This window comes from Pipistrellus kuhlii, unplaced genomic scaffold (genome assembly GCF_014108245.1).
Source record: "Pipistrellus kuhlii isolate mPipKuh1 unplaced genomic scaffold, mPipKuh1.p scaffold_m20_p_5, whole genome shotgun sequence".
Taxonomy (NCBI): domain Eukaryota; kingdom Metazoa; phylum Chordata; class Mammalia; order Chiroptera; family Vespertilionidae; genus Pipistrellus; species Pipistrellus kuhlii.
In genome coordinates this window covers 80480729-80506116 of record NW_023425551.1, presented here as the reverse complement: position 1 = coordinate 80506116, position 25388 = coordinate 80480729, and the positions used below count along the sequence as shown (strand labels likewise).

The 25388-nt window shown below is 58.8% G+C and overlaps 1 protein-coding gene across 7 annotated transcripts in view; it reads left to right on the top strand.

Annotated features, from left to right (window-relative positions):
* The first annotated feature begins 7453 nt into the window (after positions 1-7453).
* SCUBE3 (signal peptide, CUB domain and EGF like domain containing 3) overlaps positions 7454-25388 on the top strand; it is a 35099-nt gene continuing 17164 nt past the window's right edge. For 5 of the 7 annotated variants that reach the window (XM_036413295.2, XM_045572742.1, XM_045572743.1 and 2 more), the window contains exons 1-6: positions 7454-7999; positions 20064-20186; positions 21045-21170; positions 23575-23709; positions 24534-24659; positions 24847-24963. In XM_036413295.2, the coding sequence (XP_036269188.1) occupies positions 7915-7999; positions 20064-20186; positions 21045-21170; positions 23575-23709; positions 24534-24659; positions 24847-24963 (712 nt within the window). In that variant the 5' untranslated portion in view covers positions 7454-7914. The remainder of the gene's footprint in view (positions 8000-20063; positions 20187-21044; positions 21171-23574; positions 23710-24533; positions 24660-24846; positions 24964-25388) is intronic. The other 2 variants (XM_036413296.2, XM_045572741.1) reach the window with 1 other exon arrangement.

Genomic DNA, 25388 nt, shown 5'->3' with positions numbered 1-25388 from the left:
GCACATGCTTGGGTTTGGGCTCAATCCCCAGTGGGGTTGGGGGGGCATAACAGTCGGCAGCCAATCAATGATTCTCTCATCATTGATGTTTCTATCTCTCTATCCCTGTCTCTATCCTATCTAATAAAAAAGTAATATGCAGATTGACCATCACTCCAACACACAATAGCTGCCCCCATGTGGTCAAAGATGGCCACCACAAGATGGCCAGCAGGGGAGGGCAGTTGGGAGGCACCAGGCCTACAAGGGAGGGTAGTTGAGAGAGACCAGGCTTACAAGGGAGGGCAGTTGGAGGGGATCAAACCTGTAGGGGAGGGCAGTTAGGGGTAACCAGGCCGGCAGAGAAGGGAAGTTGGGGGCAAACAGGCTAGCAAGGGAGCAGTTAGACATCAATCAGGCTGGCATGGCATGGTTAGGGGTGATCAGGCTGACAGGCAGAAGTGGTTAGGGCAATCAGGAAGGCAGGCAGGTGAGCAGTTGGGAGCCAGCAGTCTTGGATTGTGGGAGGGTACAGGCTGGGCTGAGGCCGTTTAGTCGGGCAGACGGACATTCCTCTAGGGGTCCCAGATTGGAGAGGGTACAGGCTGGGCTGAGGGACCCCCCAACCCCCTGGGGTCCGTGCACAAATTTCATGCAGTAGGTCTCTAGTAAAATCAATTTTAAAAAAACCTTTTTTTTTTTTTTAAGAGTTGGGACTTAATCCTGTCGGGCAATGGTTCAGGAGAAACAGTGAGGACAGGTGGAGTTGAGGGAAGTTTCAGAAGTTTTCTCCTCAGGATCGGTGGCCTGTTCGATGGGGAGGAGGAAAGAGTCCTTGCAGAAACCCAGCTGCGGTTATGGAGCCATTGACCCGAGACGGAGCCCACAGGGGAGACGGGTCAGGAGGCAGTGCGGAGAGGAACAGAGTGTGGTTGGGTCAGTTCAGCTCTCTTGGAAGAAGTAGGAGATTATAGGACTAAACAGAAAAGAGGAGGAAGCTGGAGCTAGCGAGCTGCAGATCGGACCCACCCACTTGGAGCGAGGAAAGGGGGGGCTAGGACTGCAGCTCCGGGAGGCGCAGCGGCTGGAGCCCCGCCCCACGGCGTGTCCAGTCCACACGACTGTCGGCAGTGACCCTCGACACCCTGCAGGTCGGAGTTCCATCCTCCCTGCTCTGTGGGCGAGGAAACTCATCTGCTGACGGGGCTGGGATTCAAACTTAAAACTTTCTGGCCACGAAGCCAATACTCTTGCCATCCCCCTTGCTGTCTCTGGGTGAGTCCCCAGGCAGGAAAGGCAGTGAGTGAAGTTGGAAGAGCGGAGCTAGAAGCACTGAAAAGGCCAGTGGAGGGAGAACGGAGCAGGAGATTCGGGGAAAGGAAGGGCTCCCGGCAGGGAAAGGGAGATGTCCAGAGAGGCCAGCTAGATAAGGACCGGCAGCAGCCGGATGTGGAGGTGTGGAGGTGGCTGAGGGAGTCAGGGGGCCTGGGCCAGGCTGCCCTCGGGCGAGGGGTGAGGGAGGCAGTGACATGGAGACAGAGCCGGAAAGACAAGAGGCAGCAGGGTCTGGGGTTTCGCGGCAGCTGTGGGTGCTGCAGGTTACACTGTGTCCATAGGAGGAGAAGGGTTAGGAGGGGGTGACTGACAGCGCCAGCTCCCTGCAGGGTCAAGAGGGGAGGGATCTTTGCACTTGTCTGTCAGATTGGCCTTGACCAAAAGGAAGGGTCCCCTCGGGGCAGTGAAGGGAAAAGGGCTGAGGGACAGGCCGTCTACGCCAGATCGTTTCTGGCTTCTGGCTGAGGTTGGCAGAGGGGCACCCGGAGTTTAGCCGAACAGCTGTGCGAAAGGGGAGGGTGCAGGCCCGGGCCAGGGCGTGTGCAGGGGTCTGGAACCACACGGAGGTGTTGATGCCAGTTGGCAGGTTGGAGATTTTTTTCCTTCATGGAAGCAGCCAGGGAGCAGGTGGGGAGGAAGCAGGTGGCAAAGGGGCTCAGGTGTGGGGTGGGCAGGGAGGAAGAGCTGGGAGCACACGGGGGTGAGGGGCCCAGGAGGCCACCCAGGTGGCCAGGAGAGAAGCTGGAACAGGGTGGGCAGCTTGGACCAGCTGCCGCACCCTAACTCCTGCCCATGGACCCCTCTGTGAACGCAAGACTAAGGGCCGTGGAGCAAGTTACTCCCGAATCCGGGTTGTGCAGGCTCTGAGTGTGGCTTCCAAGCCTCTGCCTCTAGGGCCAAAGGGCCCTACGCCATTCTGGCCGGCGGGGAGCACGGACCCACCAGGTCAACCTGTCTGTGACTCAGCATCGCCCCGCCCTCCTTCCTTCCATTTCTTCGCTGCTTTCTGACTTCTGTCTTAAATTCTCCCTCCTTCGGGCCATCACTGATTCTCCTTTGGATATCCATCTTGTCCATCTGTTTTTCTGTGTCAGTGTCCTCAAGATCCTCCTCAATCCCTCCCCATCCACGGGCCTCCCGGATGGTCACATCCGTTTCCCCGACTTTCTCTCCGCAGCACCTCTGTCTGGACTGCTTGATGCCGCATCGGAGAGCCTGCTCCGCCTGCACAGCTCTGTCTTCCCGGCGAGACTCGGCACCGGGGGACTCGCCTGGGGATGCGGAGGGTCTGGAACCATCCATTCTTTGAGCAGGGTTCACGTTTTCTATTATGATTATGATTTATTATTATGATTACTTTTGTACATCCTGAGGACCCAGGACAGTGTGTATTGGGGCAGGGTCTGAGATAAGAAACATATCCCACTTGATGGAAGGATTCGTGACTCAGCAAATCATCAGGAAAAGGAAAAGCGAGAGTTGAAAGAAGGGGGACTCCCAGCTCTGGGGGGACAGGCTAAGGAGCACTGACCGGGAGTCAGGCATCATGGGAGACGTGGATTCTGCTCCTGGCTCTGTCTCTCAGGTATGCTGTGTGACCTCAGGCAGATGGTGTGACCTGTCATCAAGTCTTCTGGAGCCCCACGGCTGAGGGTCCCAAAGCAAGGGCCCTCTCCTGCCTCTAGTGCGGGAAGGGGCCAGCCTGCCCCGCATGATTACCCCTGACAGTGACACGAATGTGTTGGGTCTCTGGATTCGGAGGAGGCAGGATAGAGAAAGGAGATACATAAGCTTCAGGGGCAGGCTTGGGCCCAAGTCCTGTTGTGTCTCTTGGTTGGTCACCTGGGCAGGCTGAATGACCTGAACCTCAGTTTTCCCACGAGCGCAATGGGAATAACCATCTTGCTGAGTAGATTGTGGCGGAGGGCCTGGCACGGCGCCTGGCACACAGAAAGTGCGCAGTGACAGCAGCCGTGAGCTCGAGCGGGTGTCTCTGAGCGCCTGTGCCGTCAGGCGGCGGGGAGAGCGGGGTCCGGGGCTACTTTCCCGGCAGGTGAGCTTCCCGCTAAGTCTCCAGCCTGGGCGCCGCAGACGAGGCGGCGTGCTGGAATGCATGGCATTTTTGGAGCCTTCTCGGTAGGAATGTGTGACAGACAGGAACCGATGGGGGTGGTGAAAATCAGGCCGAGCAGCCGCTGCGCTCACACCCCGTGGCGTCCAAGCTGAGCCTGGGATAAGCTGCACCTTCGCCATCAAACACGCGGCCTTTGTTCCTTCCGGGAAATGGTGGAACTGACAACAATGGCCGCCGCCCATCGAGCGCCTCCCGAGTGCATCATTGTCTCACTTAATCAGCAGCACGGCCCATGAGGTGGGCGTTTCATTCATGCTGGAAGAGACAACAGAAGCTCGGAGACTGATAACTCACTGAGTCACACGGCGGTGCCGGCGCCGAGCGGAGACTGGAACTGGTGTGCGTCCCCCCAGAGCCGGGCAGTGGGCCATGACGTGCTTCACCTCCAGGTTGATGACCACACCCACTTTCCAGATGGGGAAGCTGAGCCCAGAATAACTCACTGAGGACAGGGAAGACTGGAGCACGCCTGGGGGGGCAGGGCCCCGAGCCCCGCAGGGGGGCGGAGGCGGTCCGCCTGTGCTGCACCCAGTTGGGAAAGCCCCCCTGGAAAGGAGGAGAATCCGTCTCCGTGCCAGTGCAGGTCCCTCCCTCAGCCCCTGGGCGGGAGCAGCCCCCCCTGACCTTCGCTCCAAATACAGATGGGCCTGGGGCGCTCTGGGAAAGCGATCGCAGAATGACCAGGAGGAGCAGAGAGGCAAAAGGGAACAAACAAGCAAAGAACAGAGGGAGAAGAGGGGAGGAGAGGAAACTGAGGCACAGAGAGAGGGGTGACCCAGTCACAGCAAGTCAGAAGCGCTAGTCAGCCCTGAGCCCAGACTCAGGAGCAGCGGGCCATGGGAGACAAGTGGGAAGACCGCTGTCCATGTGCCCGCACCTTGATCTTGGAATTCTCAGCCTCCAGAACTGAGAGAAAGACGCATCTGTTGTTTAAGCTGAAATAAATAAAATAGATAGATGGCTGGGAAATGGTAGGGCCTGGCATTGATCTTGGAGAGTCTAGTTCCAATGCACACATGTTCTTCATTAGACCAGACCAGTGGTCTGCAAACTGCGGCTCACGAGCCACATGCGGCTCTTTGGCCCCTTGAGTGCGGCTCTTCCACAAAATACCACGTGTGCACGTACAGTGCGATTGAAACTTCGTGGCCCATGCGCAGAAGTCGGTTTTCTGCTCTCAACAGAAATTTCATTCGTTGTACTGTTGATGTTTGGCTCTGTTGACTAATGAGTTTGCTGACCACTGGACTAGACTGCCTGTTGAGGTAGGGCCACTAGACCCATTTCACAGATAGGGAAGCTGAGGAGCAGGGAGGAAAGCAAAGGCTCATGGAAGGAGACTGGCAGCGAGGGGCAGCCCTGGAGGAGGTGGAGCCCAGGCAGAGGGGTCCCGCAGCAGGGTGGGAACCGCGACATGTCAACTAGGGGCTCCGGGCCGTCTTCTCCTGGACAGCTACAGGAAGACGGAGAGTGGGGGGATTGTCAGAAGCATCCCTGAAGGAAAGTGAGCTCGAAAGGGAGTGTGGGTGGAAGGCCAGGAACCCAGGGGCTGGCTGGGCTGCTGCTCTGCAGTGCCATTAGCAAGAGCCACCTCATTGTCCCTTCCTGTCACCTTCCTGAGGCGCCATCCAGTGGGGTGTCCCTGCAGAAGTGGACAGTGCAGAGGGCAATGTGACCAGCAACCCGATTCGCTGTGCCCCCGTGACACGAGCCTGCCCCTGCTGGATGGAACCGGACTGGATGGCGGGAACAGGCGGGAACTGCCTTTTCTGCCCTGATGCGGAGGAAGCCCACCTGGTGCAAGAGGAGCAGAGGAAACAGGAAAAGCTGGCAAAAAAGGGGAGGGGGAAGGAGAAGAAGCCTTTTGGAGACACAGGGACTGAGGTGGGATGGCCCACCCAGGCCCCTCCCCCAGCCAGGACAATGTCCACATTCAGAGGACCAGCACGCCACCCTGAGATAACTTACTGATCTCCCCGCAGAGTGCTCTGTGCCATCACCTGCCTCCCAGGGCGGCTGGCGCCCTCCTCCTCGGGACCCAGAGAAGCTCGCCGGTGTCCAGACCGAGGGCAGCCCTGGGCGCTCCTCTGTCTCCCCCGCCCCCCGATAGATCAGGCATCGTCTGGCAACCCACAATTCTTTCTTTTTTTCTCTTAAAAACCACTCTCTTGTTTGGGCAGAGAGGATGGCAAGTTCGCACTTGCCCTCCAGCCCTACACATAATTGGTGGCAGCAGGCGAAGCTGCTGAGAGGGGAGGGGTTTGCCGATGGAATGAAGGCGGGAAGTCCTAGAGCGTCAGGGCTGGAAGGGACCTCGGAGGTCATCTGACCCAACGTTGCTGTGGCCTCCGCACGTTCCCATGATCCGTGTGCTCCCAGCCCAGCCGTCGCCTTTCTCCCCAGGTAGGGCGGTCCCCAGGCCTCCTGCCCCGGCCGCCACTGAGCTCATGCGTCCTGTTTTCTGTGAGGACACTGCGGCCCAGTGAGGTGGGACCCGCCCAAAGGCAATCTTCAGGACTGAGCGGGGACAGGAAGCCCCGATGCTGGAGCCCGTTCCCCTCCTCCCCGGCCCACTCCGTCCCTGGGGAAGAAAGGAGACCTCTGACAAAGCCGCCTGTCACCCAGCAGATGTGGGCTGCCAATGTCAAAGGTCCGGGGACTGAGTTATGTTCAGGGAGATCTGTTATTGTCCCTTCCGGCCGCCCCGAGGGCTCTGGGGGCTAAATGGGGCCCAGTTGGCTCCGGAACATAGTTTTCTGACGGCTCGTCTCCGTCAGACTGAAGCCATCGCCCAGAAGGCCCTCCCCTCGCTCATTAGTGGAAGGCGAGGGGCTGGGGCGCCCTGAGCGTGTCAGGGGCGGTGGCCGCGGCTCAGGAACACATACTTTGCCCCGTTTTTTAAAATCTCATTTATCTTTCTGCAGCTGCCCCGGTCGTGGGAGGGGTAAAGGATTCAGGGGCTGGTCAGGACCACATCTCTTCTTTTTTTAACTGATTGGGGTGACATTGGTCAACCTGAACATGTAGGTCTCAGTGCTACAAGATCTGTGTATTGCACCGCGTGCCTACACCCAAAGTCAAATCGGGACCAGTCCTGAAGCCTCCAGGGTAGTCTGGAGCAGCGCTGGACAGTCTCTGTTTGCGTTTGCACACATTAGGCAGATCTCTGTAGGATGGCTTCTGCCCCTGCGCTGAGCACATTAGGATGTTTTACATGTGAGCCCAGGGCTATTCGGGTCGGGTGGCTCAGTGGGCTACCTTCAAGGCCTTCACTGCAGAGGAGTTGGCCCTGGAGCTGGCAGGTCTAGCTGGGGGAAGGCTGCTTTCTTCTTCAATTAAATCCTCAATTAAAGTGGATTCAGCACCACAACTGGGAACTGAGTTCCGGGGATGAGGCGTGGGGCGGAGTTGGGAGGGCGTACATCGGCCCGTTTTCGAGCTGTTCCGTTTTTTCAAGGTCCTCTGTGGCCGTGTCCCCTGTGTCGGCGGACACGCCTGGGCGCCCGTGCGATCCTGCCCGCCCCGGTCTCGCCGGCACCCCTGGCTCTTTGTCTCCTCGCGGAGGTGTGCGTGCAAACCTGCGGCGGCGGCCCTCATCGCGTGCGAGCGCGGGGGCGCACCCTGGCCCCCACTCTCCCCGCGGGGAGAGGGGACGGCCCGGAGCCGGGTGCTGTTTGGTCTGGAGCCGAGCGGGGTTTGCATTGATCCATTGATTGTGCGCGGTCTGCGCCTGACCTCCCTGCTCCCGGGGAAGCCGTCTCCATGGCGACCGGGCCCGCTCCCCCAGCCCGGATTGTAAATTCCTGCAGGCTGCGGCCCGGCAGCTGGGGAGGGGGCCGCCCGCGCGGGGGGAGCGGCCGCCGCCGAGGCCCCATTTGAAAGAAAAAAAGGGCACGAAAAAGGAGGTGGTGGTGGAGGAGGAGGGGGAGGAGGGAGAAGACGAAAAGGAGCGAGGAGAGGAGGAGAAAGAGGAGGAGGAGGAGAAAGGCGAAGAAAAAGAGCCGGAGCCGGGGAGCCGGGGAAAGAGCGAGAGAGGAAGAAAGAGGCAGAAAGGGCGTGTTTCTGAAGCTCGTTTCCCCTCCCCTTTCTCAGGTCCCTCGCCGGGCTCCGCGCTCTCGGGCTGCAGCTCTCTCGGGCGAAGCTGGGAACTGGGTGGGATTAGACGGAGCAGCCCCGCCGCCGCCGCCGCCAGCACGACCGCTGGGAGGGCGGGGGCTCCCTCCGCCCGCGGCTCGGGCGCCCCCAGCCTCGCCGCGCTCCCCGCTTCGCTCCTCCCGGCGTCGGGTCGGGAGAAGCCGGCAGGGTCCGGAGCCTCCAGCCCGGGTGCCGCCCGGCGCCCCGCACCCGCAGCCCCCGGCCGGGGCCCCGGAGGGGCGCCCTCCCCTCCCCCTCCGGAGCGCGGGGGCCGCCCGCTTCCGCCCTCGGAGCTGCGCCCCGGCCCCGGCCGCCGGCCCGGGAGCGCCAGCATGGGCTCGCGGCGCCTGCCCGGGCTCTGCCTGCTCGTCCTGCTGCTCCACGCCCGCGCCGCCCAGCACAGCAGAGCCGTGCAAGGTAAGCAAGGGGGGCGCCGGGCTGGGGGCCCGAGGGCGGGGGCGCGATTTCCCCAGGGCTGGGCAGGTGCTGGGCAGCGTGCTGCTGTCAGGACCCGCTCGGCGCACCCCCTCCCTCCCAGTGGGGACCTGACCCCTGGGCGCTGCGCCCCAGGCGAAGGGCTAGAAGAGCCAGGGGTGGCGCGGGGGAGTGAGAAGTTTGGGGAGTCCTGGGCAGCGATCACGCACCTCAGAATTCTGCCTATTTCACTGTCACCCCAGCATCTTGGAAATCTCTGCCCTCCAGACGTCTGAGATCGAGTCTCCTCTCAGTGCCTGGAGGGATGAGAAGGCAAACTTTCCAGCCACGCCATGGGCTTCTTCCCCTCGCCCCGGTCCTCCTGCAAAGCGAGACAGGACTTTTGAAGCAGCTGTCTTATCAGCAGGAAAACGTTAAAGCAAAGCAGGATCCTTTATGGAAAAGGCAGCTCCTCTCTCGCTGGATGGTAGGGGCTGGGGAAGAGAAGTCTGTGACTGATACTGGGCAAGAATGTGGAGTTGCTGCCTCTCGGAGGGGAAACCTCGCATCTTGCATGGCTTTCATTTCTTATCATAATATTTATTTATTAAGGCCTCGGGTTTCCAGTTCCATTTAAATCCAGGTCAGAATTGCGTTAAAATAACAAAGTAAAATTCCAGGCTGGGGAGCTCTGACAGATCCCTCTAGGAATTAAGGAGAGCGACAGGGAGGCCCTCCCGCCCCCACCCGGGACCCCAGGCTCACTGCTTGGCCAGTCCCCAGGCCGGGCTGGCAGAAACCAGAAACCAGAAACCGGGCTGGTGGAGGGCAGTTCTCCTGGGGACAGCCTCCCCTCCCCCTTGACCTCGCTGCATCGCTCCCGTCGCGCCTCACCCAGGAAGAGGTTTATGTGCAGAAAGAGAACGCCTCCTGGAGGCTTTCCCTGGAGGACAGGACTCTTCTGCCTGCTATCCAAGGACTCCGAGGCCGGCTGGGGAGTGGAGGTGGCCGGGCCAGAAGGGAAAGTTGAACTTGGGAGCTGGGGAAGCCTGATCTCCGGTCAGTCGTCCGGTCGCTGTGTCCGGGAGCCTGGGCGCTGGGTTCTTAAGCTGCTCTTTGTACTGGACGGGCTCCCCTGTGCTGAAAGGAAGGTGCTGTATCAGTGCTTCCTCCTCCAGTGCGTCCTGTAGCAGAACCAACACTCAAGAGACCCTCAGCTGTCAAACACCAGACCCCACCCCCATCCCTTCCGACCCCACACCGCTTCTGCTCCCCTCCTGGTCCCAGACTCCCACTCCCACTGCCACCCCAGCCGCGAGCAGCCCCTCTCCCACCGAGGATTTGCTGTGTTTTCATAAACAAAGCTGGCTTTTGTAGTGCGTGCTGACTTCCTCATAACATGGAATTAGCTGGGGAGTTTAGTCTGAAGGAAGGAACAGATTTCATGCGGTAATCTAGAGACAAGATAAGGGCCTCTTTCAAGTTGGAACCAGTGTCTGTAGAGACCGAGTAAGACTGAGGGGGGTTTAGGGGGGAAGAGTAAGTAGTGCTGTCAGGGGGCTCCTGGGGCAGATGGAGACTCCTAAAAGAGAGATGCCATCAAGCCAAGGAGATCAGCCCATAATTCAGGAGCAGGAGGACTCAGAAACCCTCCAAGGCACTCTCAGGCTCCCTCTTTCCTGGGGGGAGCGGGGACGAGGGGATGCAATGAAAAGGAGGCCCTGCCCTCAAGGAACTTCCACACAGTTTGCTCACTGCTTACGCACACTGGGCCACACTTGCTCCAGCTGGGCTCTGGTTCGCTTTGCGTCTTCCTTCCCACTGATCCCTGAGTCTGGCCGAGCAGAGCATCAAAGCCTTGTCATTCCAGCTGCCTTTGGCCCTGCTGTTCAGGAAATTTATCAACCTAATCTTCCAGGATTTCCCAGCAGCAGCTTTGGTGAGTTAGAGGGATGTCGCTAGCCCCGCATCTGCAGGCCAGTGCTGCAGAGGGACAAGCATTGACCAGGCAAGGCAGCCTTGCTCACAGAGCGAATCCTGGCTCCCAAATACCTTTCCTCGGTCTCACCAGTTCCACAGAGCGTGCCTTTACCGCCACATCCTTTTCCACGGAGCTCTAGCAGGTCTCCACAGTACAAACATCCAGTTACTGTACCTCTGGGATCACGGCATCTCTGTCGCTTTTCTCGGGGGGGGGGGGGGGGGGGAAGACACCAGGGAAGGGAGCCGAGTGTGTGGGTGAGTGCGTGTGCGGTTCATCAGGATCGCCCACAGGTGACACTGCTGGGGTCTGTGTGAGCTGTGACCTGTTCCATGTGAACAGGGATGTTCCCGTGTGGCTGAGACTGTGTGTGCATGCATGGTAGGTAAGCCGTGGGACTGGAGTGAGTGAGCATGAGGGTACATGGTTTTGAGTGTTTTTCAAGTGCCTGTCTGAGTATTTTAAAGTAGACAGACTGGATAACCAAGATAATTGTTAACTTAAAAGCATTAATTTGCTTTTTTTTTGGGGTGGGGGGGGCGGCGTGCAGCAGTGGTTAAAAGGCCTAATCCTGGTGCAGGGCTCAGGTTACAGCTGAATGAAAGGTCCCCTGGCCTCGGGGAAAGTGTGTCCCCAGGAGGGGCTCAGAGGGAGAGCCGAGTACCTGGCTGCGTTCTCTCCCCATTAGGGACAGTTTTGATAAAGTCCTGTATTTAGAGTTTCCCAGTAACGGGGCTGAGAGCGCCCATCGGCGGCAAACAGTGTCTCTCTGTCTCGGCGCGTCTCCCGGGTCTCTGTCTGGGTGTGCGTGTCTCTCTTTCTCCCCCCACCCCTTTCTTCCTCTTTAATGTGGCTGTTTCCTCTCCTCCCGCTTCCCTGGGCTCCTGTGGCCAGCTCTTACAGTGAGGGGACTGTTCCTCCGAGCCCCTCCCTCCAAAATATGAAATGAAAACCATAACCGTGTCAGCGGGCGAGGGTGGCCCCATGGGCAGCTGGCTAATGCCCATGCCCCGTCAGGCCACTGGGAAGAGAGTCAGTCCCCACTCTCGGAGCCTGGTCTTCAATCCAACCCCCACCCCACCTTTCCCAGAGGGTAGAGAGGGCTGGACTGCTTAGAAATTCCTCAGGAATCCCTTTGACCTCTCCTTTCGCAGTGACATGTCCCGTGGGGGTGGGGGTGGAGAGCTTTTCCAGTTCTTACCCCTCATCTCCCTGAGTCTCTCCAGGGTGGAATGAGAGAGGGGACTAGAAGACACGGGAGCCAGAAGTCCTACAGGCAGAGAAAGAAGAAAGTTATCAGCTCCCCCTAAATGAGACTGTTTTCTGAAGCCTCCAGGAGTCTGAGAGCATGAGAACCGGTTTGAGATGTGAGCGGCCGGGACCTGCTGTAAAAGGAGCCGGCCCTGGGTGTGAGTTTGGGAATGCGAGGTGAAGTGTGCATTCACTGTGTGTGTGTGTGTGTGTGTGTGTGTGTGTGTGTGTGTGTGAGTGTGTGAGTGTGTGTGTGGATCCTGTGAGAGGAAAGAGGAAGCGGGCCGATGTGAATTTTGTTTTCGTTGGAAGAGTGAAGAGTGGAACGGCCGGTCCGGTGCCGGGGGCGGGGTGGGGGAGGCCCTGAGGCTGCGGCCCCTCCGGAGGAGCTGGAGGTGGGAGAGTTGCTGCCGGAGCGCCCCCGTCCTGGCCGGTCCTGGTCCCGCGTGTCAGGGCGTGGGCCTGCTTTGGTGTCTGTGCCCCGCACATGACCGCTTGTAAGGAAGAGTGCCTGTCAGGCTGGGACGGCGGAGCTGCTGGGGGCTGGCAGTGCCCACAAGAGGCCCAGACGTGGGGACAGCTTCAGCTGGGCTCAGGCAGGCTCTGGAGCAGCCTGCTGGTCTTCGGGAGGAGCCATCGCTGTCCACCCGGGGATGTTTGCGGGAGAGGAGCTCGTCCCCGGCTCAGCTCTCCCCAGCGGCCCCTCCTCCCGTGCCCACGTGCTGCCAGCCCCCGGTGGCCGGGCGGGAGGACGGTGCCGGGGTCACACAGAGGTGGTGCCTGAGGACTGAGGCTTCTGAGGAAATCGCTTGTAAAATGGACTAGAGTGGGGCCCCTCTCAGCCCTGAGACCCTGCGAGTATCGGAACCGTCCACTGAAGGCGGAAGACGCCTTGGCCAGCCTCACCCCGCAGCCCACCTCCCGGGCTTCTGGCCGCGGCTCACCCTGGGCCTTACCCTCTGCTCCCTTCCCACGGGGCTGCTGGGCTTCTCTTCCCTTCTTCCCGCCCCGTGTCCGGCCTCGGCTTCCTGGGAGCTCCTGCTCTCCGTGCGGGCCTGACCCCCGCGCTGGGCTGAGAACCAGCGTCTCCGTGTGGGTGTGTGTGATCCACGGCCCATCGCGTGGAGCTCCGTGTGTGTGTGTGTGTGTGTGTGTGTGTGGGAACTGAGCTCTCAGACCTCATTCTCCCTCTCAGACCAGCCCCCCGCCTCCCGCTCCGCCACGCCCTCCCTCTCCGGACCCAGGCGCTCAGTGTGCTGCCACCGGCCGCTCCGGGACCATGGGGGACAGACGCTGCGGCTCTCACTCCTGCCTTCGGTTTCCCTGTGGCTGTGACCATAGCCCGAGAGAGCCGGGGGTGGGTGTCCGCGTCCCAGGGCTGGGACTGTTGGCATCGGTCACTGACGGTGACAAGCTGAGGAGAGGCCTGGGCAGAAAACCCAGAGTGAGGAACGAGGTTTTAGGAATCCCTGGGTGAGGGTGGAGTGCCAGCCTATGTGGACATGGGGGTGGGGTGGGAGAAGGGGGGTGCCCAGAGGGTGGACCCCGGGGAGCAGGTTTACAGAGAGGACGTTTTTACAAGTTTCTAATTATATTTATTTGGAGTTTTCCTCTGGCGGTTTGAAGCTGTTAACAGCAGGAACCTGTATCCCTGGTGTTTGTTTTTGTTTCTGACCAGCTGCTTGGCCCAGCACAGTGGATCCAAGGGCAGGAGACACCTGCCCCCTGCCGCGCTGCCCACCCTTCCTCCCTGCAGCTCTGCGCCACGGCGTGCCCCGCCTCCTCCCTGCACTGCCCAGCCCTGCCCTCTCCCGGCCGCCATGCCCGCTGCTGGTTTCCCACCATGTGTTGGCTGCTGGCTTCACCCTGAACTAAGTGCTGAGGTGGTGGGAGGAGGCACAGCGATGAAGGCCTGGGCCCCTCCCTCCGGAGTTCACAGGGTGTGTGGGGAGCACTGGGAGGGAGCACTCGCTATTTGCTCTTTCCCCTCCTTCCCTCTCCGGGCCTGTTCCTCCTCGGCATGGCAGGCAGGACCGTTTGAGGACCAAATAAAACAACCCTGGGAAAACCTGTGCCCTCAATGGAGCTGCACATCCTCTGACCTCATCGCTCTTTATAGTCTGTTGCTCGCATCCGTGTAGAGGCAAACTGATTATCGTGAAACTGGATCCTGCCTCAGCCCACTGCCCATGCCTGCCCCTCTCCGTGCCCTGTTCTCCCCTCCACCTCCATCCAGTACCCCACCCTCCCGCCCCCTCCAGGCTCTGACTCAGGTTGCTGGTGTGGCTCACACCGGAAGGGAGAGCATTCCTGTCCCTTTAAAGGTACATTCAAATGGGCGAGGACCCGGATTAGGGATGAGGTCGGACCTCAGAGAGAAAGGATGCTGGGTGATGAAGCTCAGGCTCAGTCCACTCCCAACCACCAGGCGCCCACTGCTTGTGTCAGAGGGAAGAGTACTGCCTGGCTGGTGTGGCTCAGTGGATAGAGTGTCCGCCTGTGGACTGCAGGGTCCCAGGTTCGATTCCAGTCAAGGACACATGCCCAGGTCGTGGGCTCAGTCCCAAGTGGGGGGCGTGAGGAGGCAGGTGATCAGTGATTCTCTCATCGCTAATGTTTCTATCCTTCTCACTTCCTCCCTCAAATCAATAAAAGCATTAAAAAAAAAAAAAAAAAAAAAAAGAGGGAAGGGTACTGTTTAAAAAAGAAGAAAGTGCTCTGTCCTCTCTCCTTCGGGTCGTCTGTGTGGCTCCTGGAGTCTCCAGGCCCCATCCCCTGCCTGGGCTCTGTCCAGGCTCCGGCTGAGGTAACGAGTCTCAGCCACTGCAAATGGGGAAGCGCATTGAGAAGCTGGAGAGGGAGGCCGGGCTCCGCCTGCTTCCCTGGTTGCCCTGTGGGTGTGGGGGTAGAGCACATGTGCACACAGGCAGACACGTGTGCACACAGGCAGGCAGGTGTCACGCGGAGCCAGGCTGCTTCTGTTCTGGGTGCTGCGCAGATGGGGAGGCGGCCTGGAGGAGGGGACGAGGGAGCCGGCCGGGAGCAGCAGGGCCCAGAGCCCGGTCACCGAGGGCAGGACATCTGCCTGACAAGGATGCTCTGAGGAGATGCCTGAGCAGCCAGTCATCTACAGCCTGTGGTTCTACAGGAGTCCCTAGGAATCCCACCCTAGGTCCACAGGTCCCGGTCTCTGCTGGCTTCAGCTGCACCCAATGGGTGCCTTTAACAGGAATCTTACCTTCTCTGAGTTTCCTGTCTCACTTCCCTTAAATTAAGATAAACTTCCTGGGACTGCCCTCCATCCAGCACAGTTGTGGGGTCACAGGAGAGTAAAGAGCGAGCTTTTTCTCATCCTAGAACAGAGAGGATGCCACCAATGTGGCCCTCAACCCCTCACCCACCCGTCTCCTCATCTATCCATCCATCCATCCATCCATCCATATATTCATCCACCCATCCATCCATCCACCACCCATCTATCCATCCATCCATCCATCCACCCACCCATCTACCCATCCATACACCCATCCATCCACCTACCCATCCATCCACCCACCCACCCGTTTAACAAATATATACTAAGTGCCCTCAGTATATGAGCTGTCTTGTTCACTGTCAACACCAGGCCCAAGCACAGGGCTTGTCATCAGCGCATGTACAGTAACTGCTGAAGGAATACGCTCACATCTAACCACTCTACGTTTCAGACTCAGAAGCCCTGGTCTCGGGGAGCGTACAGCTTCAGTAGGGAGATAAGACACGCAAACTGGAGGTTAAATAAGGGCACAAGATAGCTTATAAGAGGGCTCACAGGAGAGCGGCTGGTTAAGTGGTCAGAGAACCTGACAGTAAAAGCCTAGGAGTTAAGAGGAGTAACAGATCCTAGAAGGCGGGACAGCCACAGGTGGCGTCCAGCTCAGCCCGGCCCCCTCCCCCATCCGGTCCTCAGTGATGGGGGGACCTGGAGGCCCTGAGGGAGAGGAACTAGAGGAGGGCGTAGGCAGGTCCCCGGCTCACTGGCTGGGGCAGGCACTTTGGAGCTTCCCCCGGGCCCAGCAGATCTGCCCCCAGCACCCAGCGCTGGAGTGTTAGGTAGTATGAGGTGATGTGCAGGTGTGTGGGGTCTGCTTGTCCGCTGCCTACGTTCCTGCTCGTGTCCCTCCGCCGCTTTCCTGAGCTGGGCCTGGGGAAAGCAGCCGTGATGACGTGTTTCCCCGACGCCGTCCTGCTTCCCCTTGGAGTGCACCTCCCGTTCTCAGAGGCGAGTCTTAGGACTTCATGTTGTCATAACCCACCCTTTCCGGTCTGCCCTCCAACCCTCATACCCCCCACTCCCCCTCCCCCACCGCCCAGCCCCCACCCCGCATCCCCTCTCTCCCCTGCTGCTTGGCAGAGCTCTGGGAGCGCTCTGCCAGGCCCTGAAGCAAATCCAGGAGACACAGACGTATTTGGTCAGGAGAGGGTAAGGCAGGGAGGGCCTGGCCCCTCGGCGCTGTCTGCAGCCGCCACTCTCCCCCGTCAGCCCCGAGCCCGCCCAGGGCCTGTGTGGGACAAGGACACACAAACAGAGCTTCACAAAGGGCACGGGAGGCAGCCTGTTGGTTCCCGACTGGCCTCACCCGCGTCACCCTCTGAGCAGCTCCCACGTGGGTGGAGGAGGCAGCGGAGCGGGTCCCATCATTGCCGCGGTGCTGGGTCCCCCACACCAGGCCTGGAATGGGGCTTTGGTTAGAGGACGCGGGGCGGAGAGGGGCTCACAAAGGAAACTGGGAGGAAGCTGGAGAGAAGGACCATACAGAGGGATGGAGCCACTCACTCTATGCCTGCCCTGCAGTGCCAGGTGCCTGGGAAGCATGAATTCATTTGTGCTCATGGCAGCCCCATGAGGAGGTGCGATTGTTATTATTATCATCCCTCACCCATGATGTTGTTGAGAGAGAGAGATTGATTGCTTGCCTCCTGTACATATCCCGACCAGGGATCAAACCCACAACCCTCTGGTGTACAGGGCAATGCTCCAACCAATGAGCCACCCAGCCAGGGTAAGGTGCTATTACTTTGGTTCCCATTTCCAGAGGAGGCAGCAGGGGAGTTCAGAAGCCACGGAACACACCACAAATGGCACTGGCATTGGAACTGACCCAGTACCACTCCAGAGCCCCTTTTCTCAAACACTGTCGGCGCTGCCTCGTCTCCTCCGAGCCTGAGCAAAGTCTACTCACATCACCCATGTTGGGGAAAGGAAGACAGACAGCAATCCAGCTTCCCCCTGGAGGCCTGGCCAGCTGGTGGCGGAGCGCGCCTGCACAGTCACACGAAGGCCGGGAACCCATGGGCCAGTCCCCAGAACCGCTGGCTAACGCAGTCGGTGCCAGCAGCGGGCACTGTTGGGCCAGCCAGGAACGCCTGCACCCTGGGCGCAGGCTACGACACCACTCACGGGGGTGTCGATGGGTCCCGTTCGGACACGCTGTGGGCGGGCAGGGGTGGGGGGAGCTCTGAACAAGTGAACTGGCGGAGGAGAGACCCGGGAATACTTTGGGGCCCTATTCCCGAGCTCTGGCTTAGGTCCACTCTGCTTTTAAAGGTTCCATCCAAACAGTTGAAGGGTCCCTGCCTCAATGAGTGACCAGCCAAGTGTGAAAGTGGGACATGCCACATGAGAGGGTTTTAAAGTCTTAGTAAAAAAAATAAAAATAAAAATAAAAAGCCTTAGCCGAGCAGTGCGGCAATAGCCCTGAGTGAGCTGAGGCCCACTGAGTCCCTCGGACGAGGAACCGGCGGGAAGGGCTCAGGGGAGACAGTCTGGGCTGGCTTTGGGGAGCTGGGCAGTGTGGCTGGAAGAGGGGCCCCTCAGGTGTGAAGGATGGGGTGTGTGACTGTGTGGGGAGAGGGGAATGGCCAGCTGTAGCGGGAATAAGCAGTCTTCCAGGGCGGAAAGGAGAGCGGCCGGGGTCCGACTGCGGGCGAAGCCCAGCGGCTGGGAGAGGCCGGGGGCTTTGCGGGCCCGGGCCGGTCAGCACGGGTCCTCTCTGAGACTGTGAGCACTGACAGAGGCAGAGGAAAGGGCCCGATGCAGACCTTCCTGGAGCGCCAGCTGGTGCAGGCAGGCGGGTGCCCCCGCCAGGGCCTAAGAAGGGGCCCCCCGTCACCCTGTGGGCCAGGGGGCAGGTGGAGAGAGCTCCCAGTGGGGTGACAGGCTGGTTCTCAGTCACTGGGATTGTCCAAAGCCCCTGCCCACCTCTAAGACTTACAGGGTTACAATAGGAAAGGAGGTGGTCATTCAGCCTCCCTCCTGCAGGGACCCAACAAGAACTGACAAAATCCCCACCGAGGGATGCATGTGCCAGGGGGATGGGAGGGGAGGATGGGAGGGGAGGGATCCTTACCCCTGGCTCTTCAACAAAATGTTATGGCCCGAGAGGGGGGAGGGATTTAGCCCTAAGCCACTCAGCATTTGGAATTAGTTGTTAAAAATACCTTTGCCCTCCGAGGAGGGTATGTGTAAGTGTGGGGACAGAGTAAGAACCAATTCTGGGCGCCTTGTTTTTCTTCACAATGTACCCACACGTGGCATTTCCTCTCCTGCTAACATTTATCCCGTCTCCAACCCAACGGGAGCCCCGCTGCTTGGGGAGTGTCTCTGGCCATGCGGGCCCAGGGGGGCCCTGACCCGGAGCTGGAAACGCTCCGTGCCTGTGCTGTCCACTCTGGCAGCCGGCAGCCACGGTGGCTGCTGGGAACTGGGCCTGTGGCTGGAGCCACTGAGGAACTGGATTGAAGTTAATTTAACGTGAACAGCCGCCTGTGCCTCGCAGCTAACACCAGAATGGTCCTTGAGCACCTGTTGTCTGAACAGTGATTTAATCCTTCCCGTCATCTCAGGGGACCTGCTACTGACCAGACACAAATTACCAAGTGTGCACAGCTCTCCCTGAGGAGGTGCTGTCACCCCCATTTGAGGGGGGAGAAGTAAGAAGACGAGGAAGCGGTAGAGCTGGACTTGAGCCTGGGACGGACGCCCGCAGAGGGGGCACTGCGCACAGGATTGGGAGAGAGTTGGAAGGTGGAGACAGGGCTGACGAGAAGCCCAGAAGATGTGGGACAGGACTTGGGGCTCTTCCACATTTCACTCTTCTTCTTGGCTCCAGGAAGCCTCCTCAGTCCTGCCCCCTCGGTGCTTCTTGAAATACGAAAGCAGAGGCCAGCCAGCTGTGGGAAGCTAGGACTCACGAGTGTGTATAAATTGGAGTTATTGCTGGTTCACATGTTCATCCATTCAGTGAAAAATATATTAAGCCTCGTAAGGATTTGGGTTCAAATAGTTCAGTAATACAGCTGAGAATCTGCATTTCAACAAAAGCCAGGCAATTATGGTCCACAGATCGCACTTGGAAGTTATAGTTCTTTATGTTTATAGTCTTTTATGTATTTTTTACTTCGTTTCCCAATTACAGCCAGAAGTAATCGCTTCTTCCTCCGCTCGTCCCTTTAGCATAGGGGTGTCGAACTCAATCAGAGAAGGGGCCAAAATCTAAAATCCAGCCTAAATCGCGGGCCGAATGGTTTACTGAACAGTCATAAACTGTCATTGTGATGGAAACGCAGCAGAGTGCAGTGATGACAGCGCGGTGCGGGCCACATTGCAAGGCCTGGCGGGACGGATTTGGCCCGCGGGCCTTGTGTTTGACACATGTGCTTTAGCAGATCCTGCACCTGGCTGCAGACTAGATTCCCCTGGAGCTTCAGGAAAAGCTGAGGACAGGCCCCAGGCGGCCAGTTGGCCAGAATCCTGGGTGGGGGTGCTCGGGCGTTTCCTGGGGGAGTGGACTCACGTGCAGCCAGGGTTGAGGACCAGCCTCGTCTCTGCTGCCTCGTGGCGCTCGGCCACATCCTGCTCCCCGTTTCTCATCCGTCTCCTTTTGCATGGGCAGAGTGATCTCCACGCTGCAGAGCGGTTTCCACTGAATGAAACCCTTTCCCCTTTCTCAGTTCAGCTTTAGGCGCACCAAAACATGGCCCAGGAGAGGCAGTCTTTTGCCAAAAGGAGACAAATGACTCTTCCTCTGGCCTTTCTGAACCATCCTCTTTTTGCTGGAAAGATCCAGCACAGCTTTGTGAGTGGCACCTCGTGTCAGAGGGTCAGGAGAGGGAGCACCGCGGTGAGATGGGAGAGCTCGGGCGATGGTGGGATGGATGGGCCTGCCTGGGTCAGCAGAGTCAGATTTCAGGTGTCGGTGCCGGCGGCCAGCTTCCGGTCCCTATGGCATGGACAGCACCGGGGCCGAGGGAACTCTTCCAGGATGGAGTTCTCTCCTGGAAGGATTCCTGGCACCATAGTGGGCAAGTGGAAACAGGCCTGGGTGCAGGTAGAATCATGAGGAAGGAGGATTTCTCAGGTGCTCCGTCCCCCTGGCTTCCCCTTTAATTACCAATGGCCTGGACCCTGCCCCTTCCCAGAGGTCCCTGCCGATATGCCCTTCCGCTCCCCTCCCCCAAGCCTGCTCCCACGGCACGCTAGGCCGAATAGTGCTAGTCAAGTCAAGTGTGCTGCCCAGTCCACGGGCTCTTGTTTGTTTTTCAATCAGAGGAGTGTTTCAGATGGTGGCATTCTAGCTGTCAGTGTGGAGTAAGTATTTCTGAGGGAAATGGGTTTTCTTCTGACTTCCAGGATCACAGAGGCAGGCCACTGTGAAATCAGAGGGGGGTGGGAGGGCACCTGCTTCGGGAGGAGTCACTGCCTCCCTGGAGGAAAGGGGGGTTCACCATTGGGGCCACTTGGGGTGCCTTTGAGAGGCATCAGCAGGGGCCTCAGGCACACCCTCTGCCCTCCAGATGTGGACGAGTGTGTGGAGGGGACCGACAGCTGCCACATTGATGCCATCTGCCAGAACACCCCCCGGTCATACAAGTGCATCTGCAAGTCTGGCTACACTGGCGACGGTAAACACTGCAAAGGTGAGGCTGGGAGGGCGCCCACGGCGGGGAGAGCAGTGCCGCTGGCTGCCCTGCCTGGGGCTGCCCTGCGTGACACTGGCCTGGGGAGGGGGCTGATGGAGGCGGGGAGGGGCGGAGCTATTTCCTCCCAGAGGGAGCGCCATTTTCTAATTTGCACAGACTATTTCACAGCCAGACACACCGGGCTGTGTAGGGGTCAGAATCACGGGACTGAGGCCCGAGGGTCCCTGACATTGGAGCCTCATCTTCAGGCCCCTACACCACAAAGCGTGAGGACAGATGGGTTCATCCTGGAAGCAGGCCCCCTCGGGAGGCTGTGCAGAGGAAGCAGCCTCTGCGTCAGTGACCCTCAGGGCTGACCAGGCTTCGGGGCAGGTGCACTCTTACTTCCTGGTGACAATGTGATTGGGAAAGTGATTGTGTCCTCAGGAGAGGAATCCCAAAGGCATTGATATCCTCTGATCCAGGACTTTTAGGAACTTCTTCAAAGGAAATTCAGAGAAATAACATACAAGAGAAGATATTCTTTGATGCTTTATGATAGTGAAGTAAATGGAAGGAGTCTAACAACAGAGAAAAAAACAAATGTTGTAGTGACACAATAGAATAGTTTGCACCCATGTACATTGGTAACTAGAAAGGCTGGGAGAAATATGAGAAAATGTTTGATTTTAGATGAAAATAGCAAAATGCAAAATAGTATGAAAGTAACTGTAAGTGTGCGTGCACATACACACACACACACTCACACACACTCACTCACATAGACAAGGCGGTTGACCCCGACAGGGCTGAGCCCAGGGCTGGAGAGCGGGGCACACAGGTGGGTCCAGCGGCCTCGCTCCCCTTTGCCCGCAGATGTGGACGAGTGTGAGCGCGAGGATAACGCAGGCTGTGTGCACGACTGTGTCAACATCCCCGGCAATTACCGATGCACCTGCTACGACGGATTCCACCTGGCACATGATGGACACAACTGTCTGGGTGAGCAAGGGGGAGGGTGTGGGAGGGCAGTGAGTCTTGTGGGGAAGGCGGTGTTTCAGCATTCCCCATTTCCCAGACAAGGCGAGGAAAGTGACCAAAAACAGTGCAAAATAGAGAACAAGGTCCGTCTCCCCTCTGAGACGGGCACGGGGTTGAACTAGTCCTGCACTGGGTGAGCACAGCAGAGGAGAGGGCAGTGGTGGGCGTAGCCCGTGGCAGAAGACAGATCCTGCCCTGCTGCTCACTAGGAATGGCCTTGGGCAGAGTCAGTCTCCGGGCACCTCAGCTCAAAGGGCTCCGTGAGACCCCATGAGAGAACATGTGTAAGGAGCCTGGACAGTCCTTGGCGCAGGGTGAGTGCTCCATCACAGGACATCGCCCACGCTGCTGCTCCCCTGCTGCCCAGCGCCCTCTGAACTCTCCAGCGCCCTCTCCTCGGCTCTGGGGCCTCAGTCTGACCTGACCTCCTTGTCCCAGGAACTGGATCAGAAAGAGGAGAATCTATAAGTAACTAAACTCAACATTAGTTTCTGTCATTTGCCGGCACCATGTCAGACTCTCCCCCAAGTAGAAAAACTGAGTCCCACGCATAGAAAGATGTGAGATGTGAGCCCAGGGTCCTTCCCCAGATTCTTTCCCTCTGGGCCACAGCAGACAGGGGGCCTGGAAGAATAGACCAGGAAAGGAGGAGAAGCAACAGGAACGGTACTAGAAAAGCAGGATAATTTGAGGAATTATTTGAGGTCCCATTGGCCGAGGAGAGCCTCCTGGTGACAGAGCTGCCTTCAAACCCAGCCACATTCCTTCCTTGGACCAGGCTTCTAAGTTTCTACTCCTTACCAGGCCCCGAAGCCCCGATTCCTGCTGGGCCCTTCTCCGCAGCCCTGGCCACTGTGGTTACCAGAGGAGAGCCCCCCTTGTCTGCCCAGTCCCGTGAGGCTCCCCTCGCCCCCGGGGAACTCCTTTGGAAAGAGGAGCTGCGATGCTGGGACAGGGCAGGGACTTGCCTGCAGGACTGTGAACATCAGCATCTGAGTTCTTTGGTTGCCTTTGACCTCTCTAGGCCCCGATTCTATCGTCTTGTTTCCTTATAAAATCAACCAGCAGATAAGGGAGTGAGTAGGTAGGGAAGGGGTCTATCTAACACTCTCTCGGGTTGGGGCTCTAAGTCTTGATCTTACCTTTGGCTTTTAGGGGAACCCTGAGTACGTCCTCCAGGCTCTGGGTGGCTTCAGTCTCCCCACCGAGATCTGAGGAAAGAACTTGGCCAGAGTAGCAGAGGTTGGAGTAGAAGGGAACAGAGCAGCAGCGGTCACCCACCTTTCGGACCTCATGGACCATTAGTGGTCCGAGGCCACCGGTGGGTGACAGCTGCGAAGAAGGATGGAATGTAGGATGGGGCAAGAGCGGGAAGACGGGTGGGAGAAGTAACAGGGTGGCGACAGGGGCAGGGACAGGGACAAGGCAGAGGAAAGGACCCCTCCTTGGCTTTCCCGACAAGTGCATCTCAGGCAGGAGCCTGCGGATCCGGGCCCCGTGGCCCTTGGCAGAGACGAGAGGGCAGGGTTTTGAGGCTCAACAAAGAGGATGGGGAGAGGGCAGACGAAGCCCTCAGGAGCCCAGATCCCAATTGCTGCTTGTGGGGGCCAATCTCCCTCATGCCTCCCGGGCCAAGGAAAACTGGACTTGGGAGGGCAAGTAGGGAGCATAGAGACAGTCGAGGCATTGAGGGGGGACCTGGGATGAGCTTGGCGCTCAGATCTGGGGGTGGTGATTTGGGTATGCCCTGGCAGCTCCTGCCGCCCTCCCCTCCCCCTCGCTGCCAAGCTCCAGACTGTGTTTTGTTAAACCAAAATAGGAGAAAGGCTAGAAATATGGCAGCAAGCCCAGGCATGGGGGGAGGGGAAGAAGGACCGGGCGTGGCCTGTCCCTGCTCCACAAGGAGTTGAGGCCACTGCCTTCCCCACCCTGCCTCACCCACCTCAGCACCTTGGCCATAGCCTCCCTGTGCATGGAGCCATGTCCCAGATTCTCTGATTCCCTGGCTCTTATCAGCACCAGCTGCCCCCAGGCCCTCGCCCCATCCAACCTCCACTGTATCTTCATCACTGTTCCTCTTCTCTGCCTTCTTTCCTCATCTCTTCTGCCCTCAGACTCAGTCCCAAGAGGCTCTTCACCTAAGTGAGCCATGTTCACAGGTCCCTCCCCACGTGCTCGCTCCCCGGCTCTGCTCTCTTAGGGTGGCCTCTTCAGGAGCGGAGCAGGAGCTGAGCGGTGAGAACTGCCTGGCCTGAGGCTGGGTGTTGGACTGGGGAGGAGGGGAGGTGTGTGTGCCTGACTCGTAAGACTGTGCCCACTGTTTGGCGGCTGCACCCCACGGCTCACCCAGCGCTCCCCTGAACAGATGTGGACGAGTGTGCCGAGGGCAACGGGGGCTGTCAGCAGAGCTGTGTCAACATGATGGGTAGCTATGAGTGCCACTGCCGGGAAGGCTTCTTCCTCAGCGACAACCAGCACACCTGCATCCAGCGGCCCGAAGGTCAGCCGTCGTCGGGCGGAGCCCTGCTGCCTGCACTCCCCCCTCCATCCCTTGGGAGCTTGCCTCAGTATCCCCTAGGTTTCCCCCTCGTCTCAGCTCCACTGGCTCCTTCTCTGTCCCTCAGCTGACCCACCCTAAGGCTCTGCAGATAGACTCTGTCTTAAAGCAAAACCAGGAATTCCTTTGGGGTTGGGGCCAGTGTGGGGTGTCCTCTATATCCAGAGCCGGTGCCTCTTGCTCCTAATTCATGGCAGATGGCTGAGCTCTAAGCCGCTGTTATGAGAGGGCCTCACAGATGCTGCATTCCTTGGGAGGGTCAGGCAGGAATAGTGGGTCTGTGTTGTCTGTTTCTGGGGCTCCCTCCCCACTAGACTGTGACATTTCTGAGGGCAGGGACTGTGTCTGATTCCTCTTTGTATCCCCAGAACCCAGTCACCTGCCCTGCACGTAGTGAGTTAGCTATTTGTTGAATAGAATCATGTGGGCGTTATCCAGTTACTCCACCTGCAGTTACTTATTTTCTTCCCAGTTTGAGGACATAAAATATGCATGTCCTATATTTATCTTATGTACGGGTCCTTCCTAAACCCACCCAGTCCCTGGCACAGTGCTGGACAACAAGCAGACACTAACTTTTGGTTGGAAGGAGGTGACCACACAGGTTTCCTGGAGGTTGGGTGTCAGTCCGAATGGCTCTGAACACCATCTCCTCTCCATCCTGTGGAATTCTCCCAATTTCCTAGGCCCCAGGTATTCCTTCTAGTTCCTCTTCCTCGTGGCGTCCCGAAGAACAGAGCATTCACCCTGCTCCTCTTCCGTTTTAGAAGGAATGAACTGCATGAACAAGAACCATGGCTGTGCTCACATTTGCCGGGAGACACCCAAAGGGGGTATTGCCTGTGAATGCCGCCCTGGCTTCGAGCTCACCAAGAACCAGCGGGACTGTAAATGTGAGATCCCTGGGATGGCAGCGGGAGAGGGGGGACAGTGAGGTGGGCGTGGGGCCTCAGCAGCAGGAGGTGGGAGGGAAAGGGAGCAGGGGAGAGGCAGCCCGACAGGAAGGCCAGTGACTGAGCTCTGGAGAACTTGGTACCCAGGGAGAAGCAAGCTGACAGGCCTCCTGCCCTCTCTGCACAGTGACGTGCAACTATGGTAACGGTGGCTGTCAGCACACATGCGATGACACAGAGCAGGGCCCCCGCTGCGGCTGCCACGTCAAGTTTGTGCTCCACACCGACGGGAAGACATGCATCGGTGGGTGAGGCCAGTGGAGGACGCAGTCCACCTGTGATGGGGGAAGGGGAAGGGTCCTCGGGAACCGGGGGAGTGGGGAGCACATGGAGCCCACGGGCTGGGCGCAGGAGGACTGGTGAGTTGAAGACCCGGACAATGCCACGTTGAGACAGGGACAGCTCTGAGAGACAGGTCTCCCCGGCCTTCTCCTCCCACTGATTCCACTGCACCCCACCGGGAGCGCCACCACACTCTTCATCCAGGATAAAGCTGCCAACCTGGGAATTGTTAGCAGAGGCACTTGCTGGCCAGGGTTGTGGCTGAGAGGGGAGGAGGATGGATGAGGCCTGACCACAGGCACTGCGGACCAGGTCAGACGGGCGCTGTCACAGCCACTGGCCCCCTGGAGCCGAGGGGACAGAGTGCTCTTTCCGAACACCCAGCTC